The sequence below is a fragment of the Cotesia typhae genome, unplaced genomic scaffold, assembly GCF_013202065.1.
Source record: "Cotesia typhae breed Kobodo isofemale line unplaced genomic scaffold, CoteBio_Ctyphae scaffold_152, whole genome shotgun sequence".
In the NCBI taxonomy this organism is placed as follows: domain Eukaryota; kingdom Metazoa; phylum Arthropoda; class Insecta; order Hymenoptera; family Braconidae; genus Cotesia; species Cotesia typhae.
Window position 1 is genome coordinate 7,911,614 of NW_027423776.1, and position 20,135 is coordinate 7,931,748.

Genomic DNA, 20,135 nt, shown 5'->3' on the forward strand with positions numbered 1-20,135 from the left:
AGTGAGTCAATTAGTTAAATAAAAACGATTAAATAATAATTATACACTCTTAACATATAAACTAAATCATTGATGAGAAGCTGATTTTCAAAAAGGTATCTTTATATTTTAAAAGAGCAGTTTTTTAAACTTTTTAATATTAATTACTTCAAAAATTATAAAAATTTCGAAATAAAAATCGAATTGTAGCTCCATAAACGACAGCACTTGGTAGCTAAATAAAAAAAAGTTCAATAAAAATATTTATAATTGAAGACAACCAGTTTTTTGTCTGGATTAATAAAAAATGAAAAGATACCCCTTTGAAACTCAACTCCTAAATTATCTTATTATTTATAATTGTTTATTTTTTCTAAAATTCTTTTTTATCATTATTGTTAGTTTTCATTTTACGCAATAACTTCTAATTAAAATGGGAACAAAGTATAAAGGTGGTTGACCTTTATTTCACGACATTCCTAGTTTCCATCTCTTGTCCGCAATTTCACTCAAGACTTGATTCTTAATAAATATAAATAAATATATCTATATATAAATTAACTGATACAACTTGTATATTTGTGTACATAACATATCCTATCGTTAGGTCCTGCAAATAAATTATTTATTGCGTGTAAACACGTAAACGGCAATGCTTTAAAATAATTCTCACATCTAAACATCTTAATGTAGATATATATCTATATAAAAGAAACTATTGCATACACATAACAGTGCTAAGTAATAGGTCCACTTGTTTGTACGCAATCTAAGTAATTAAGTAAACTCAATTCGTGATCAGCTTACATGATTAGCATATAATAACTTATAGTTCTCTATAACAAAATAAAATAACAAATTTTCGTGATATATAGATGCGATAATTATCATTATCAGAATCAGAATTTATAATAACTCTCTCATATTTACTTTGTATATCAATATCCCTTTCTCTCATAATTTCTTCTTTCACTTTGATCCCCACCTCATTTCACTGTTCTGTACTTTGATGTACCTCTCTTTTTTTTTTTTTTTTATATATTTTTTATATTTACTTTTACTCTTTCACCTGTTTGTTTTATTTTTATATTAATAATTTTTTTAACATGCTTTTTCTTTGTAATACGCTTTAGTTTTTATTTAACTAAATATCTTCAGTAAAAATATGCGGTACACTTTAATTGACTTAGCGTAATAATAAAACGGTAGCATATTTTTAAGTGACTTAAAAATTTTTTTAAAAATATAAGTCAGTAAGTGGGAGACGCTAAAATTCTTGTTCTTTCTCTTTCTAACTCTCTTAAAAGTATCCATCAATGATTTTAACTTGGCGGTATACCTGGTCAGTCAAACTTTCACACTCAGTGTGAATATTACCGAGTCGTTTTCTCGTTACTCTGTTGTATCAATAGTAATAATAAAAACAAAAAAAAAATTAAATAATAATTGTGTAAATAGTTTGTGAATAAATTAATTTCAATTGTTATTAAATATATAATAATTGTTAAATAATTAAAATAGTTTAAATTTATATTAATAAAAAATAATCATTGTATTATTATAAAAAAATATTAGTGTTATTTAATTATTAAAAATAGAGTAAATAATAAAATTAAGAAAAAAAAAAAAACTTGAACGGTTTAAAAAAAAAAATTTATTTATTAAATTATATTAATAATTAAAATATACTTATGACACAGTTTTCTTCACTTATTATTATTGTAAAAAATAAAAAAATGTCTTCATTCTTGCGGATATTGTATAAAGTGAATAATTAATAAACAATGTTAGCCATCCAGTGGCAATGGTATGATGTTTAACATAATTGTGACAATGTATATAAATTATTTTTAATAATGGTATGTTAAAGAGTAATCACAAATAAAAAATACCTTTTATGTTTATTAAAAATGTCCAGTTATTATTTAACATAATAACGAAGATTGTTTTGAATAAAAATACACCGACAAAGAAAAAAAAAAAGAAGATATAAATTTTTTTTTAAACAAGGAGGAGGAAATATTTTGAAATCGGAAATACCTTTAAGTTTAAGACTAGTCGGGATATTGCCATTGCTGGGATAAGTCTCAGAGAAACTAAAGCGCCAAAAGAAGAAATAATAAAAGAAGAAATTTAGTTTAATAAAAAAAAAAAAAAAAAAAAAAAAAAATGACGGGGAATAAATTTTTGGCATTTATATTGATTATTAATTTTAGTTTTAATTATTGTAGAGCTTACAATGTTTTATTAGCAACAATGGGTGGTACTAAATCCCACACAGTGCCTTTTGTAGCTTTGGGAACGGCCTTAAGAATTAGAGGTCACAATGTAACATTAGTCAGTGCATTTCCTGGACCAGCAGCCAACAACGGATTACGTGAATTAATACCATCGATATTTGAGGTAATTAAAATATATATATGCACATAATATATAATATATAACATAATAATTGCTTTAAATTATACAATAAATATTATAAATTGACGGTTAAAGGCATATGTGGGTAATTATACAGCTGAATGGGATCTTGTCGGCTCGAGATTTCGTAACGAGTTACCACTTTCGCCATGGGATGCCATGAGATATGGCTGGGAATCATGCGAAGCTTTACTACGTGACGAAAGTTCTGTCGCTGCACTGAGACATCCTGAAAGTAACGATAATTATGAGTCAAACACTTGGGATGTTGCTATTCTTGATGGTGCCTTTCCAGAATGTCTTTTGGGGATTCTTCATGGAGAAAATATTCCAACTATTATGCTTAATACAGTTTGTTTCCGTTTCTAAAACTCACTTCCGTTTAATTATTTTTTTTAGTTTTAATTTTTAATGTTCATTTATAATTTAAAATAAATTAATAATTAAAAAGGTTGCGCTTTACGGTGGATCAATATCTCGCCAAGGAAATCCAACACTCTGGTCATTAACATCATACTTTGGTAAAGGATACACTCAAGAAATGAATTTTTTTCAACGAATTATTAATGTTGGATGTTTAGCTACCTTAGAAGTAATGCATTGGATTATGACTACGGGATTTCTTCAGCCTACGTTGAGAAAGTATTTAGGTAAAAATTTTTCTTTCATAAATCATAAATAATTAACAAATTTGATGAATCATTATTTAAATAAACGGCTATTTAATGACAGTAAAAAGTTAATAAACTGTAAAATATTATTATCATCTTTATTCATAATTTTTTTTTTTTTTTTGATTTTGACACCTAATCATTATATAATAACTATTACTTTACTTAGTCATAATACTCAAATGCAAGGTCAGTGTCAGCAATATATAATAATTGTATAATTCACAACTATGCTCGGAATGTTTTGTTTCAAACAATTTCATTCTGTTTATAGTGATGAAATCTAAACATATAATGAAATACTACTTACTACGAGTGTAAGAGCTTTTAAAACCGTTATTTTAGGATTAATGAATATATAATTTTCTTTAAAACTCATTCATAAATTAATATCCATTTTTTTTATTACAGGCGACCAAGTACCGGATGTAAGAGAATTGATATCTGAAGTGTCTTTGACTTTTCAAAATAGTCATTATTCAGTAGCCGAATCAATACCTTATTTACCAAATGTAGTGAACGTTGCTTGTCTTCACTGTCGCCCAGCAATGGAATTAAGTCCCGACTTAGAATCATTTCTTCGCAAAGGTATATAGATATCTTTTGAATTATACATTTGATATTTAAATATGTAACATTATTAACAACGTAATTTTACTGAGAAAACATAACTTGTTTTTAAAACTTGTTTAATTTTTTATTTCAATACAGTTTTTCAATTAGCGCTTAAGATTTAGTTATGCTGTTTAACATTTAAATAATAATCCATTAAGACAAAAAGGCTATAACAAAACTATTTATAATGTAGATATACTTGTATTTTTATTTAAATAGTAATAATTTGTAATGGTAATTTAAAATTTAATAATAATAAAAATAATCATTTAAATTTATGATCTTAAGGATTCATCTTCGTTTCAATGGGTTCATCAGTACGTGCTGCTGGTATGCCAGATACACTGCGTGAAATTTTTATAGCTGCATTTTCAACATTGCCATTTAATGTTATTTGGAAGTGGGAAGGCAGTAAAATAAATAATTTGCCTAGTAATATCAGAACTGGTGCTTGGTGGCCGCAACAAGAATTACTTGGACATCCACAATTACGTGCTTTTGTGTCACACGGTGGATTATTATCACTCCATGAGGCTGCATATCATGCAGCACCGACTCTTGTGCTTCCGGTTTTTTGCGATCACGATGGAAATGCTGCTCAAGCCGGTAAAAATACAATTATTTAATATAATACTAGCAATCTTGCAGTCACTATGTGACAGCCGTGACTTGTGAATTATAAATAAATAAATTTTTGCTTTATTAAATAATTACTTTTGTTAAATTGCACTGTACTTTTTTAACTATTGACATTTTTAAAGATATAAGCTCATCCCGGTGTTACACTCATCAAGAGCTTTCATTTGAGTACCCACATGCATTTTTGATATATTTTTCATATATACATATATATAATATATATAAATATATGAAAAATTGATGTGGGTACTCAAATGAAAGGTCTTGATGAGTGTAACATCGGGATGAGCTTATATCTTTAAAAATGTCAATAGTTCTCAAGATATAATGTAATTTCTTAATTATTACTATGATATTGTTATTTTTAATTTTGTTATTAGAAAAATTGGGATACGCTCTTGTAATGAACCTCGCAAGTCTCTCTATTAATGAATTACATGAAGCGATACTTAAAGTAGCTGCTAAACGTAATAATCCTTACAAAGAAGCCGCGAGACGTAGGAGTATATTATTAAAGGATCAGCCTTTGGGATCTAATGAAGTAGCGACTTGGTGGGTTGAACACGTTGCTAAACACCGAGGAGCTGATCACCTAAAAAGCCCTACCAGGTTTGGATTTATATTAATTTATTATTATTATTTTTTTTTTATTCTTGATACACGTTTATCCTCGATAAATTATTCTCAAAATGTCATACTGTAATAAATGACAATGTTTAAATAAATTAAATACTTTATTAAAATGTCACAGGATTACAAAAAAATAATTCATCGAGGCAAACAAATTTATTTATATACATATGAATTAAATCTTTAACTAAAAATTTAATCTACATTCTCATATTTTTTTATTTACAGGTTTATGGGTGTTTTCCGATATTATTCAGTGGATGTACTGGCTTTTTATGCAGCTGTCATATTTATTATGATTCAAGTATTTCACAAATTACTGCGGAGAAGTTTTATAAAGCATTCGTTAATCATAAAGGGAAAAATTGATTGATTTAGTCATTTATGTACATATTTTCTGTACAAATTATTATTATTATTATATATTTTTTATAATTATAAATTTTTTATTTATTAATCATATTTTATGAAGAATGTACTTTTATTGTTAAATGAAGTAATAGTTTAAAAATAAATATCGCAAAGATAAAACAAAAAAATTTTTTATTTTATGCAATCCTAAATTATATGAAATTTATAAAACCTTATATTATTTATTTCGCGAGAGTTAACAGTATTTTGTAATATAATCAAGTTATTATCTCACACCAACTTATAATTATAGCATATAATTATTTTATATAAAAAGTGTGTAGCAATAAATAAAATTGCAAGTATAAAACTCGTCCACAAATTAGTTTATAAACTTGACATACATACATAGATATTTGTATGAATATAAATAAAGTTATATATACATTTACATGTATTTATGAATGCTTATATACCGTTGAGCAAATAAAAAATAATTATGAAAGTCATTGGAGAATGAAATTAAATATTTTATTATGTTCTGTTAGTTTATGGCAGTATATAGAAATGAAAAAAAAAAAAAAATTACTTTCACTATACTTAAAACTAAAATCAAATAAAGAGTTTTAATAAACATAAAAATTCCATTGAAAAAAACAAAAAAAAAACTTTTATTTCAATACTGAATTTACTTTTACTTTAAAATTTTTCTTTCTTACAATATTTATTTTAAATAATAACCATTATTAACTTAGCAATTGTTATTCAAATTGAAAGTAAATATCGTAAGTAAGTTTCCATGGATATTAGACTTATTGATTTAATATAAGTTTGCAAGAATCAAATACGGTAAAATTAATCTCAAGTGAAAAATATATTTTAAAAATAAAAAATGGATTTGAAATTAGAAAATACTCAGTACGCTTATTTGAAGACACGTTCACAATTCGGAAAGTGGTACAATTTTTCTGAACACAATAAATTAGAAGTAGATATTAAATCTGACAAGTCATTAATGCGTGATTACATACGAGTAGATCCAGTAACTCGTACAACACAATGCAGTAAAAATTTTAGCGCACATGAGGTACTTTATATTCAATTTTCATTTATTTAAGTTACTTAAAAAAAAAAAAAAATCCACTGTAAAATTAAATAAAAATCATAATAATTTAAAAGGTAAATACAACGACTGTGACTTTTAAAGAAGCCGGGCTACATCATGTTGAAGGTGGATGGCCTAAAGATATTAATATGTATGATATAGAACAAACTGTTCGCTATAGACGTAAAGTTGAAAAAGACGAACTTTATATTCATACGATGCTACAATTATTACCCGTAATAATACTGTCTTTTTAATTATTTTAGCCAAGCTCAAGTAATTATTATAGTCATATATTTAATTAAAAAAATTAAAAATACATATTTTAGGCAATGGAACACTGTATTCTTCAGAATAATGCTTGTAATATTTATGAGCAATATTTCAACGACACAGAGGCAGTACCATTAATCCAAAGAATATTTTCGCGTACTGTTAATGTTTACCGAGATGTAATACCGATAAAACGTCCAATTACTCATCTTTCGTGGTCACCGGATCAAGGCACACGAATGGTTGTCAGTTATTGTAATAGAGACTTCAAAAAATCTACTATTCACAGCAACTTTTCTTACGTTTGGGATATTGGTAAATCGTCTTCTTAAGAGTTCAAATTCATAGTTTTTTCTTTGAATTTGACCTGAATTGTTAAACATGTTTGTTTTTTCTGAAAATTTTAATGCTTTTATTAAAATAAAAATATTACAATTTATTAAAAAATTTTTTATGAAAAATTATGAAATTTTTTTTATCGAAAGATAAATATATTAATAATTCACCATAAAAATTTCAGATCAATTCACCGCACCGATTTTAAGTAATTAATTTTCGAAATTGCATAGCAAGAAAATTTTATTTAAAAATTTCATCTTTAGAAGCTCTGAAAAATTATAAATGACATCTTTATAAATAATTTTCTCTTCCTAGTTTATTTTTGAAAAAAATCAAAAAATTGTCAAGTGTCTGCTAACTTCAGCTTCATTTTTGTTAACTAAAGTATTTTGATAATCTTCCAAGAAATTTATTTTTATAAAATAGTTATAAATTTATTATAATAAAAACTTGAACAGTAAGAAATAGACTATGCAACATTTTTATTTATTTACGTAAAAAGTTTATAGATATTTGATATTATTGGAAAAAATAAAATTAGTAACCGATGCTTTCTCAAATTAATGAACGAATCGGTTTCATTTTTTACTTAATTATTCAAGAGATAATAATGAACGAGTTTTTTTTTAAATATTTTGTTTTACGAAAATTAATTACGGTAAAATGATTTTTTAATGTTAATTAATTTTGTTTAATTTGTTAATGTACAAAAGGTACAATGATTTATTTCAGAGAATCCGAATAACCCATTAATGACCCTGAAACCATCGTGTCAAATAGTCGCAATAGAGTACAACCCTAAAGACAGTAATACGCTGATAAGTGGATTAATATCAGGTCAAGTAGCGAGCTGGGACCTGCGGCGTGGCTATGAACCTGTTGATGTAAGCTTGGTCGAGAATAGTCACCGTGACGCCTGTAATAAAGTTCTGTGGATAAATTCCAAAACTGGAACCGAGTTCTTCAGTTCATCCAGAGACGGTCAAATAAAATGGTGGGACACAAGAAAACTTCAAGCACCCACAGATACATTGATTATTGATCTAGTTAAACCAGAAGAGCAGGATATCGAGCGTGCCACTGGAGTAACAACATTGCAATTTGAATCTTCACTGGGTACACGGTTTATGTGTGGCCTTGAAAATGGTACCGTCATATCAGGCAATCGAAAAGGCAAAACACCAAGTGAAAAAATAGCAACGCGCTTTCGTGCTCAATACGGGCCTGTTATTTCTGTATTGAGAAATCCAACGTTTGTTAAAAATTTTTTAACTGTTGGGGATTGGGCTGCTAGAATTTGGTCTGAAGATTGTCGGGAATCTTGTATCACATGGACTCCGTGAGTTTATGCACTTAATTGATTCTGATTTTTAAAAATTATTAAATTTTAGACATAGAATAAAAAATTTTTTGAATCAAGTAAATAATTTTGAAGAACTTTTAACAAATTGTGATATTCAATCTTTTTTTTTTTAATTTTTTGTTTTTTTATGTACTTTTCAAAAAAAAAAAAAAATATGTCAAAAACATCAAAAAAATATAAAAAAGAAATTTTATCCAAAAATATGAGAGCCAAAATTTTTTCCAACTTTTGAGTTGGAAAAAAGCAGAATAAAAAAAATGTTAATTTTTCACCTAGATATGGCCAAAAATACGTTTGACTCCATTTACCAAATAATTACCAAAATTTTTTCTTAGTTTGTCAATTCTACTTGATTCAAAAATTTTTCTCTTGATTCAAATTAATTTTTTTTTCAGTGCATTAATATTAATTTATAGAAATTTTTTTAAGCGGGCATCGGGAACTTCTTACTAGCGGTGCATGGAGTACAACACGTTTTTCTGTATTTTTTTTAACAAAAGCAGACGGTACATTAGATGTGTGGGATTTATTAGTACAGCAAGATTCCCCTGTTCTCAGTGTGAAGGTATTATTATTATTATTATTATTATTAATAGTAGAAATCAATTGCTTTATTATAATATACATAGATACTCAATTGAAGAGATTTAATTATACATAATAACGTCAAATAATACCTACAATTATTATTTCGACTTTATGAAAATTAATTAGCACCTAAATCAATCAATTACTGTTGATTAGTAATAACGTTTTTTTCTATATTTAGTAAAGTAAACAATTTTATTAGCCCTCTAATTCAATTTCCACTGAAATATTGAAGGATTATTTAATCAATATAAAACATGTATATAGTTGAAATATGAATGTATGACTGATTTAAACAAAACATGCTTCGTTTATAGCGATACTATTAATAATAAATATGTTATATTAATAATTAATGTAAGTACAAAATAATAAATTATAATTAATTTAGAAAAATCTATTTCAGGTTTGTGACGATAGTTTGACGTGCGTAAATCCACATGAGCAAGGCCAATTAGCAGCAGTGGCTGGTAAAAATGGAACAACTTATTTATTGGAATTTTCAGAAACACTTACTGTCAATCAGAAAAACGATAAACTTTTATTCACAGCCGTAATTATACCACTTTTTTTTTAATATTTAGAACACTAAAATTACGTAATTAATCTTAGTTACCGGTGATTTATGTAATGCTTGTATTTATGTATTTTAATATACTTCCAAGCTCATTGACCGAGAGACCAGGCGAGAAAAAGTTATTGAAGCAAAAAATCGTGAAATTCGCTTAAAAATGAAATCAAATCGCGTTGATGTTGATGCAGATGGGACAAGAGGATCTAGAAAAAATTCTAAAACTGCAGATGCTAATAATCCTGCTATTATTCAATGTGAACAGGAATACGAATCAGCAATTGAAGCTGTACGAAAAAACTTACTCTTATATATCAAATATTAGTAGTTGAATAATTCGATTCTTTAATTTAGTGAAATAATAAAATTATTCATTAATTTATTTCACACAGGGCAAATTAATAATTATTAAAATTTTTTCAATAAAAAAAAAAAAAAAAAAAAATAATTAATTGAATTTGTCAACTATTGGAAAATTTGTGTCATTTATTTTTGTATTTAATTAATAGTACTCTATTAATTTCATATATTAATTTCAGGAGTCAGCGCGATTCGCAATGATGGATGATAATGACAATAATAATTTCGCTAATGGAGCGACTGCCTGAATTTTATTTTTTATTTTATATGTAAATAACAGAAAATTTTGTAATTACAAATTAAGATGAATAAAAATCTATAAATCGATTTTTTATTGAATTAGTTTAAAAAAAATTGATCACCTTCATCAAAATATTCTAAAAAAATCGATACCGTCAAAAATAGAAAAAAAGTGTTTTTTTAATAAATAAAAACAATTAAAATTATGATTAATTTGACGAAATTATACGAAATACTCATGTGTGTTTTATTTGTATGTATATGAATAATATTGATTGTACGTTGCATGGTTACGAGTTTCGTAATGTAACAGTAAGCAGCTGTAGTAGCGCACCTGTCAGTATATTGTATAAAAACAACGTTCATACAATCAACTGTCAAAAAGTTTACAAATAAATTGACAATGTTGAAACGAGCGAGAAATAATAGTGAAGATATAATAGAAGAAGTTAGTACTGGAGGTGCGGGTTTGAGTGGTAAATTTGGTGGAATTGGTAGTAAAATGGAAAAAATATTCCGCGCTGCTTTTCGTAAAGATTTTAGTCAATCAACACAAGAGTTAAATGAAAACGTTGAAAATAATTCGCTGCAATTAAATGATGAAAGTAATAAAAGAGAAGTAATTAATAAAAAAAAATTAATACGCGGTAAAATGAAACGTACTAAAGCTCTCGGTAGTTCTGATTGGTCTTCAGATGTTGATTTTGGGTCGAAAAAAAATCTCGTTAATGAAAAAGGAATGGAAGATGATGAAATTCAAGAGATTATTGATAAAAATGAGAATAGTGAAAATAATGTGGATAAAAGTGCCAGAAAATCACGTAAATTAAAAAGATCTGAGCGTGTACGTTCTAATGACGTAGAATCGAAGCCCGATATCGTCGTAGTAGATATTCATCGCGAGCATTTTAGCAAGTCACCTAAAGAAATTGAAGAAACTGTTATCGACACAATGGCTTTTAAGGATGATGAAACAGAACCGGACATGACTTATCATTCTAATAGTATTCAAAAGCCATTAGACAAGGTGACACAAGAGAGTTTGGTTGATTCAGTGAAGAAGCAACGAAAGCGTTGGTCTAAAGACATAGTTATTCCTAACATAGTTATTCCTCGAAAAGAATCGGTGTCTTCGTCTAGTGTCTCAGAAAGAAATAATTCCTGGGTCGATAAATCAAGAACAAAAAAACCTGTTCCAGCCCCACGGGTTAATAAATTTATCAACGAAGAAAATATCAAACGTGATGATGAATTAGGAGAAAATAATCCAGGATTTGAATCGGATCATGATTACGTAGATCAAGTTTTGATTGTTGAAACAGAATTTGGGACAGTAGAAAATACTAAAATTGAAATCAAACCGGCGGAAAATAAATGCAAAGAATTTGAAAGTAAGCCAGTTATGAAATCTGTTGAGAGACTTACAAATGTATCAGATATTGAAGAAATTAATCAAGAGACATTTTTACCCAAACAAAAAGTATCCGATCGAGAGCGTGATTCTGACAGTCACAAAAAAAGTTCTAAGAGTTCTTCGCGAGAAAAGAAGAAACGTGTAAAACATTTCAGACGAAAGAATCTATCGACTGGTGAAGACTCGACAGGTTCAGATATTCCGAAAATTCCTGAAGTTTTATCTTCGAAGGAAGATGAAAAGTTAAAAAAAAAATTAAAAGAACATGCGAAATCTAAATTAAAGTCTTCTTCAAGTAGATCGCAATCTGGAACAATTAGTTCTCAGTCAATTGATGTTAAATCTCTGCAACGTAAAAATAGAAAAACTAGAAAGAAAAAAGAAGAAATAAAACGTGAAATTAAATATACTTCAGTTACTATTCACAGAGCAGATATGCTTATAGCTGATTATGTGACTAAACATCCGATGGTAATTGTTCATGTTGTGGAAGAAAGTACGGGGAATTATTTGAAGTCAAGCAAAGACTCCAAGAGCTATTTACAACCGCTGATAACCGGAACATTTGACTTTCGAGAAAATAAATCAATGGTACCGTCCTGGGAAGAAGAATTAATTTTTGAGCATGATTTTGATGAGATTGTTAATCAGGATAATCGTCAAACATTAATTCTCTTTGAAATTGTTGATCTTCCAAGCTTTGCCGAAGCTTCGTATACATACGATCATTTTGGTAATATTTTATAAATTATTTATTATTCAGTTAGAATAATTTTTTTTTAACGTTTAAAATTTTTCAGGCGGGGAAAATTGTTGGTATAAAATAGCTTGGGCATTTTTAAAACCAGTAGGGGCAAATGGTGTCACTCATATTGACAAATTTGTACGACTCCAGTTATATAAACCAAAAAGAAATTCGCGAAGGTCTATCAGATATCGATGTGAGCCTTACAGTTGGTGGAAATCCGGTTCTCGCGATAAGTATCCCAGTACTTTATTTGTAACTATTACTTCAGTAGAGCCACCAAAACTGGAGCCGGTTTTTTATGGTCAGTTGACGCTTGATGAGTTCTCTGATGAACAAACGGAGCCACCAAAGTCGGCTGTAAATACGGAAATCGTTAATATCTCGAGGTGGAGTCGTCTAGCAGCTCAATCATGCAAAATACCTAATGAATTACTTTTTAAAACTGAGGTCAGTGACAACGGATGTTTTTACGTTTGCTTCAGCAATAATGGCAAGTACTTGGCTTGCGTTAACTGTGAAGAGTACGATTATCCGATAACAGTCTGGAAGATAGATGATGAAAAATATTTGTCAAATTTTCTGGCCACAAAAGTTTCATTTATGCACTTGATTGGTCCCAAACGGATAACTATTTGCTGTCAGTTTCGTCAGATCAAACAGCGAGAGTTTGGGACGTTGAAAATAAATTAATCAACGAAATAAATATGCTACCTCATCCGTCTTATGTCTATTGCGGTAAATTTCAACCGTCTAAACATCAAATAATTGTAACAGGCTGTTATGATCACGTAGCCAGAGTTTGGTCTCGTAAAAATGGTAATAATAATTACGAGTTAGTGCAAGAACTTGAGACACATGATGGTTTTGTTAATGATATTTGTTTTTTAAATGACGGTGATCTTCTGACGGCTGACAGTGTTGGTATTATTATTCATTGGACCTTAAAAAAGAAAAAAGGAGGCTTCAGAGACTGGAAAATCTCGCGTAAAATAAAAATACGTGAAATAGTAAATGTTGTCATCAATACTATTGTATTACATCCATTGGGGTCTAGATTATTGGTACATACACGTGATAACGGTTTAAGAATGATTGATTTGGCTACTGGTGTTGTCCTACAGAGATATTTAGGGTTGAAAAATTCAAGGTAATATTTTACAATTAATTTTTCTGAAATTAGCAGAAATTTTATAATTTTTATTATTAAAATATTTTCAAAAATTCGCACTTATAATTTTTTTAAACTTCTATATATAGTAAAAAATTTTTTTGCTGAATTTTTCATTGTAATATAATTATTTTAGTAGTCTAAAAAATTGTTAGATGTCTGTTAAATTCATGACATAACAGTTAGCTGTCACTCGACAATTTTTTAATTTTCTTTAACAAAAAAAATTTGTTCTAAAAAATTATTTTTAAAAAATTGAATTTTTTATTTATTAAAATTTCTACAAGTCCATTTTTTTAATAATTTATTTGTTAAAAAAAATTAAAATAATTATCAAGTGACAGCTAAATTTAATGTCATTTTAAATTCTGTATTATTACTAATAATAATTTATTTATAATAATTATTAATTGCTATAATTAATATCTAAATATTATAATTATTTTTATAGAGTACAAACAACAGCGAGAATATCTCCGTGTGGCAGTCTAATTCTTTGTGGTAATGAAGGTGCTTCATTAAATATATGGAATACAGATTCCGGCAAGCATATAGCGGTTTATCAAACAAATTTATTAGACGGTGTTATCACTGGTGTCGACTATCATCCGTATGATCACGCTTTAGCGTATTCAGTGTTTGGGTTTGCTACTGAAGCATGTATATTACGTTTCAATAAACAATCAACTGGTGAATCTGTTGGATTAAAATTACTAGATATAAATTATCAACAAAACAATCACGATACGGAAATAAAATTAGTTGATTCAATTGGTAGATTTACAGCACCGAGACTTTCACACAGAAAATCTTATGATTCAATGAAATTAGAAAGCAAAGAAAATTTTGGGATTATGAATAATGACAGCCGTGAAGATTTACGTTCTAGATTAAAATTGTTCAACGACTCAGAACGACAATTTAAAACACGCAGCACCAATAGACTAAGTAGTATAATTGCTAAAATTGATAATATTCTTTCAAATAGCCAAAATCAAAGTGCTACCACACGAACATTGTACGATATTGAAGCCAACGGAATACGAGATTTGGAAGTAGAGAGCCCCCGTTATTTAGATCATCGCCAAGAGAAAGTGATGCCTTATGTACCGCCGTTATTTTCAACATTAGAAGATAATTCGACCTCCGGTTCTAGATCGGAGATATTTGAAATGACTGATTTAAATAATTCTAATTTTAATAATAATTTTAATATCTACTCTCATAGTATTGGAGAAAAAATTAAATGCAAAAGTTCAAGAAGTTACAAGCGTGCTTCGATACCCAATAATGAAGATGTTGATATTAAAACAATGTCCGATGGGGCATATTGTAATCGTGAAAGATTAAAAACTGTTTCTGAGAGAGTATTTAATGGATCTTGGGCTAATATTCGTATCAAGGATTTAAAAGAAACCAGGAATAGAGGAGATAGAGGTAAGTTTAGAGATAGTCATCATCTAGAGTTAGGTCAAGGTGATTTTAGAGATCAACGACATGAAAGTAGTCCAGAAAGTGGAGGCACTTATGTTCTTGATAAGAATGATGATTTTCACATTGAAAGTGAAAGCTCTGTGAGAAGTGATGTTACTTTTGTTATTGAAAGTGAAAAACCGGTGCCTAAACCAAGAAAAAAATCTGCTCAAAAGCTAAATGTGTAAATATGTAAAAGTTCAACTTTATTTTATAAGTTTGTTATACTTTTGTTAATTAAATTTTAATAAATATTAATTTTTATTAATCAAATATTGCTTACTTACCTCTTCAAAAAATTTTCCTAAGCCATTAATTTAATTATTATTTTTCTTGTTTTTATTCCTGATTAAGAAATCTAATTTGAAATAATTAGATTAAAAAACTATGAGTGTAATTTTTTAGAAATATCTTTTTAGTTATAACTTAATTAATAAAAAAACATATACGTTATATAAATTAACATTTTATTAATAAATAAAAAATAATAATTAACTTTACAAAATAAAAAAAATTACCTTAATAAAATAAATTTTGAATATTCGCGCCATAAATTAGAAAAGTTACCAAATTTGTAAAACTACAAAATCTATAATTGCTTTATTGAGTTGGTAGTTCTAATTTACATATAAAACATATAAATCAGAATCCACTGTATGTTTTTAATTTAATAATGTGTTACCAGTGTAATTTTCGACAATGTATTACTATTCCATGATAATACAAATCAATAATTCATACAGATGTTGATAAAATAAATTTACTAACAAATAAGGCGTAAAGTTTGGTGTGGATTATATTTAATGAACCAAATAATTAAAATACTATCCTAGTCTTCACAACAATGGTCTCTTTACTAAAATTAATTTTTTTTACATTTTTTTGTGGTAAGTAAATATTAAAAAAATTATTTTATTATCATGTAATGTGTAAAACAATTTATTAGATATTTTTTCTACTAAAAATTTTGTTTACCTTTGTAACTATACTATAACCTTATTGAAACGATCGATAAACAATCAGCTGTCATTTTCTTTTAAAAAATCATTGTTTGTTTTTACAATAATAATTATAACAAAAACAATGTCAATTATATTGTTCATTTGAATAATGAGATTTTAATTATTTTCTATTATTAAAATAATAATAATAATATTGAGTATTTATTTTTTTTAGCATTTGTTGCTAATACAGCAGCATCAAGGGTTATTGAATTAAGCGATAGATTCCTAGATATTTATAAGGATGGACATTGGATGGTGATGGTAAGACAAAATTAATTCAATCGAATTTACGGTAAAAATGAATGAAAAATTTATCGAAGGATTAATTGATAAAATTGAGTAACCATTTCATAAATTTAAATTAATTAGATGTATGCGCCTTGGTGTGCTCATTGCAAAAGACTGGATCCTGTTTGGGCACATGTGGCTCAACATCTTTATGCAACTTCCATAAAAGTTGGCCGAGTTGATTGTACAAGATTTACAAATGTGGCTCAAAATTTCAAAATACGTGGATTTCCTACTATTTTATTGTATGTTTATCATTTATTATTTATATTCTTCAATAATCAGGTATCTAGGTGTCCTCATTTTCAAGGTCCTTAAAACACAAAAAAAAACTCGAAATGAGCTCATTTTTATCACCGGATACTATATAGACTTGCATAAATATTTAATAGTGGGTTTTTTTTTTTTTTTATGAATATTAATATAATTAATTTTTTTTATCGATAGTTTGAAAGGTGATCAATATTTTACCTATAATGGCGATAGAACAAAAGAAGAAATAGTTAAATTTGCATTGAGATTAAGTGGTCCACCCGTTCAAGAAATAACAAAACGGCAAAGTTTTAACACTATAAAAAATCAGCATGACTTATACTTTTTGTACGTCGGAGAAAAATTTGGACCTTTATGGGTAAAGTATTTAATAATTTTTTTTTTTTTTTTTTATTTATTTAATTCAATCGACCCTAGAACAAGTGTTCCCTTAGGGCCGTTAACTATTTAAACTATTAATATTATTTTACTTGTAGAACTTATACCATAAAACAGCTGATGCATTTCAACCTTATGCATTTTTTTATGAATCTCATCCCCATGTTGTCGGTAATCATGCACCAGTAGAAAATACACCAGTTATTTTCGTCTATAAAGAGAACTCTCATTACAATTTTACTGGTAAAATAAATAATAACTTACAGTTCATTTTATTACAAACTTGATATTTTATGTACATTAATAATTCCTCCAGCTCACAATGAAAGTGAAATAGAAGCATTAAATGAAACTTTATATACTTGGGTGAATGCTGAACGTTTTCCAACATTCCCAAAAATAACACGGGGTAATCTTCATCAGTTGTTTAAGACTAATAAAAATCTCGTGTTAGCGGTAGTGGAAGAAAATGCCGTTGAAGATGTTTCACCCGATATGTTGGAATTTAGAGATATGGTTGAGTCAGTAATTAAGAAAAAACGTGAAAAATATCACGAGTAAGTCATAATTTATTTAATTAACATTGTATAGTACGTTAAATCTTGTTAATAGGATTTTTAAACAAAACTTTCTATCTTTTAAAGAAATTCAGCGATTGTGAAGTATCGCAATCATAATAAAGTTTAGCTTATAAACTAAAAGAAAAGAAAATGCACTTTATAAAATAAATATTATGTTTAATAAATTTTTATTTTCAGTCACTTCCAATTCGGCTGGGTTGCTAACAGCGAATTGATCAACAGTATTGCCATGACAGAAATGCCTCTGCCTAGTTTAATAGTAATTAATACAAAAACGAATCATCATCACATACCTGACGATGAACCAGGAGAATTAACAGCTCAAGCTATTGAGATGTTTTTGGAACACATACGCAATGATAGTGCACCAGTAAGATCATTAAAATTTTTTTAATCAAGGGTTGTATTAAAAAAAAAAAATAATAATAATAATATATATTTAATTTAATGTAGCGATACGGAGGAAATAATATACTAGTGCAAATATATCGATCATGGTATGAAACAAAATCAACATTGCTATCAATGTGGAAAGGCAATCCTATATTGACGATGGTGGTGTTCGGACTTCCAGCATTATTTTTTTCGTTAATTTTATATGGAATTTGTTGTCCAGATATTTTAGATGCCAGAGAAGAAGAAGAAGATGAAGAAGGTTATATTTTAACTATTTATGTATTTTTAGAAAATATATATACGGAGTAGGGTATATGTCCAAATGTAACTTCCGTGATGGACCTCTTAAAATTGGAATTTTGAGTTCCGCTTTGAACAGGAGTTGTGTTTCGACATTTCCTGACATATTTTGAGCGTAAGGAATTTATTTTATTCTCACGATATATTAAATGCAATTTTTTTTTTTTAATTACAGATGAAGCAGAAAAAAGTCATATGAAGAAAGATTAAAAACAATGAAATACATTTTTAATATATTGCGTTTAAGTAATCAATTTTTGTGAATACCTCATGAAAAAAATGATTGCCATGTACATTAGTGACAATTTTTATGAATTTGTCTTGTATATTATTTAAAATTACTTCGATAATTACTCCGAATCGCTTATGGTTCTGGTAATAGCGTAGTGTTTGTTAATAATTGAGACATTTAATAGAGTTATGCATCTTTGGTATGGAATTTTCACAGGACAATACAAGCGACATTGTATTATATAAACGATATTATTGTCATTTATATTTATAAAGATAAACTTTATTAGGCATCATTTTTAAATTTAAATTAATTGTTTGGTGTGCGAGTGTAATTTAAAAAAATTATTTATTTCAAAAGCTTTATTTATTAAAAATTATTTATTTAATGAGCATTCCAATCAATGTCATTTTGGAATTTTATAGACAAAAAAAAGCATTTAAAAGATAATTATTATTAAATAAATATGGAATATTTAAAAAGTTTTCGATTTTGATGAGTTTTATTGATACAAAATGTGTTATTAAATAAATTTAATCAAAAAAAAAAAAAAAAAAAAAATAAACCGATTTATTCATTTAAATATTGCTACAAATCATCGTCGCTATCTAAAGCTGCACGTCTTCTGTCAAACTGAAAATAAAAACAACATGATTATTTATTGTAAAAAGAGAAATTCAATTTAATTTAGTAAGTTAAGTTAATTTAAAGATAATAATACCTTAACAGTTGTTGTTTTTGTGTTTGTTGATTAACACTTTCTAATAAACTAATGAGTTCTTTTTCACCTAATTTTCCTGGTAATTGTCCTCTCTGTGCCATATTAACAAGCATTTCTTCGACCATTTTTGCCTTTTCTGGCTTACCCAATGACAAGGTGTTCACTATTGAATAATTAGAGCTTAATAATCAGGATTATTTATAATTTATCGTTCATTAAAAAAAGTCATATTTAATATCAAATTTTATTTAACTTACGCCGTGCTCTAGCTGACTGATCCAATACTTGAGATAAAATTGAATGTTTCATGTCTTGGATTTTTTGTCTCTGTTCTTCAGCAGCTTTTTGACTAGATTCATCACCACCACCCTAAAAAATTATAAACAATCAAAACATTTAATATATAAAATAAATAATTGCATTTATAATTTTTTAGAGCTTCTAAAGATGAAATTTTAAAAATAAATTTTTCTTGCTATAATTTATTTGTTAAAAAAATTTTTAAAATTATGTTTCTCTCAATTTAAATATCACAATAAATAAAAAAGCTAAATAATTTATTAAATATTTAATTATTAAACTATTATGACACAAAAAAAAATATTTGTAAATAAAAAATGTTTGATGTCGGCTATTTCTGATGTCATGAAAGTACTTAGCTAAAGTCAATTATTGTTACCTGTCAATAAATAAAAAATATTTAAATATTATTACCTGATATTGCGAACGCAGTTGGGCCATACGTTGCTGTCGAAGCATTTCAAGTTCGGGATCAGCCATTATTAATTTTTAAAATAATTATTTTATAATTATTAAGTCAATAAATAAACAATTTCTCGATAACACTGCAGTTAAACAATAAGGTTATGTTCAATGTTTAATTTATTCGACACAGTGTGTCTATTTATGGTTCTGATTCATTCCTGTTGGGTCTGAGAGTCGTTGCTGTTCGGTTCTTAACGACATCGCTCGGAATTTTACTTAGTTCGCTCAAATTAAAAAAGGGAAATCCGT

General features: G+C 27.3%; 5 protein-coding genes across 6 annotated transcripts; 4 read left to right on the forward strand and 1 right to left on the reverse strand.

Moving 5' to 3' along the window:
• Positions 1 to 2,002: 2,002 nt before the first annotated feature.
• On the forward strand, positions 2,003 to 5,494 carry Ugt50b3 (UDP-glycosyltransferase family 50 member B3). Of its 2 annotated transcripts, none has more exons than XM_074256113.1 (7): positions 2,003 to 2,382; positions 2,476 to 2,751; positions 2,852 to 3,050; positions 3,483 to 3,659; positions 3,975 to 4,292; positions 4,706 to 4,934; positions 5,184 to 5,494. In XM_074256113.1, the coding sequence occupies exons 1-7, from the start codon at positions 2,149 to 2,151 to the stop codon at positions 5,326 to 5,328; spliced, it is 1,578 nt and encodes a 525-aa protein (XP_074112214.1). In that variant the 5' UTR covers positions 2,003 to 2,148; the 3' UTR covers positions 5,329 to 5,494. The 2 variants fall into 2 exon arrangements, with proteins under 2 accessions (XP_074112214.1, XP_074112215.1); XM_074256114.1 differs by having other exon boundaries at positions 2,274 to 2,382; positions 2,498 to 2,751.
• Positions 5,495 to 6,198: 704 nt separating this feature from the next.
• Positions 6,199 to 10,232, forward strand: LOC141536373 (dynein axonemal intermediate chain 2). Its single transcript, XM_074256850.1, has 8 exons — positions 6,199 to 6,393; positions 6,486 to 6,647; positions 6,741 to 6,999; positions 7,756 to 8,362; positions 8,816 to 8,951; positions 9,381 to 9,527; positions 9,640 to 9,834; positions 10,085 to 10,232. Exons 1-8 carry the CDS (start codon positions 6,199 to 6,201, stop codon positions 10,151 to 10,153), a joined length of 1,770 nt encoding a protein of 589 aa, XP_074112951.1. The 3' UTR covers positions 10,154 to 10,232.
• A 316-nt stretch (positions 10,233 to 10,548) lies between these two features.
• On the forward strand, positions 10,549 to 15,136 carry LOC141536374 (uncharacterized). Its single transcript, XM_074256851.1, is given in 4 exon segments — positions 10,549 to 12,292; positions 12,360 to 12,863; positions 12,866 to 13,454; positions 13,927 to 15,136. Coding segments are annotated over 4 exon segments (4,047 nt in total).
• Positions 15,137 to 15,600: 464 nt separating this feature from the next.
• On the forward strand, positions 15,601 to 18,965 carry Tmx3 (Thioredoxin-related transmembrane protein 3). The gene is made up of 9 exons (XM_074257049.1): positions 15,601 to 15,835; positions 16,125 to 16,213; positions 16,322 to 16,485; positions 16,688 to 16,871; positions 16,990 to 17,134; positions 17,208 to 17,448; positions 17,650 to 17,842; positions 17,926 to 18,127; positions 18,344 to 18,965. The coding sequence occupies exons 1-9, from the start codon at positions 15,793 to 15,795 to the stop codon at positions 18,376 to 18,378; spliced, it is 1,296 nt and encodes a 431-aa protein (XP_074113150.1). The 5' UTR covers positions 15,601 to 15,792; the 3' UTR covers positions 18,379 to 18,965.
• On the reverse strand, positions 18,745 to 20,021 carry Pdcd-5 (programmed cell death 5). The gene is given in 5 exon segments (XM_074257056.1): positions 18,745 to 19,033; positions 19,122 to 19,144; positions 19,147 to 19,284; positions 19,379 to 19,490; positions 19,836 to 20,021. Coding segments are annotated over 5 exon segments (384 nt in total). The 5' UTR covers positions 19,902 to 20,021; the 3' UTR covers positions 18,745 to 18,988.
• Positions 20,022 to 20,135: the final 114 nt, after the last annotated feature.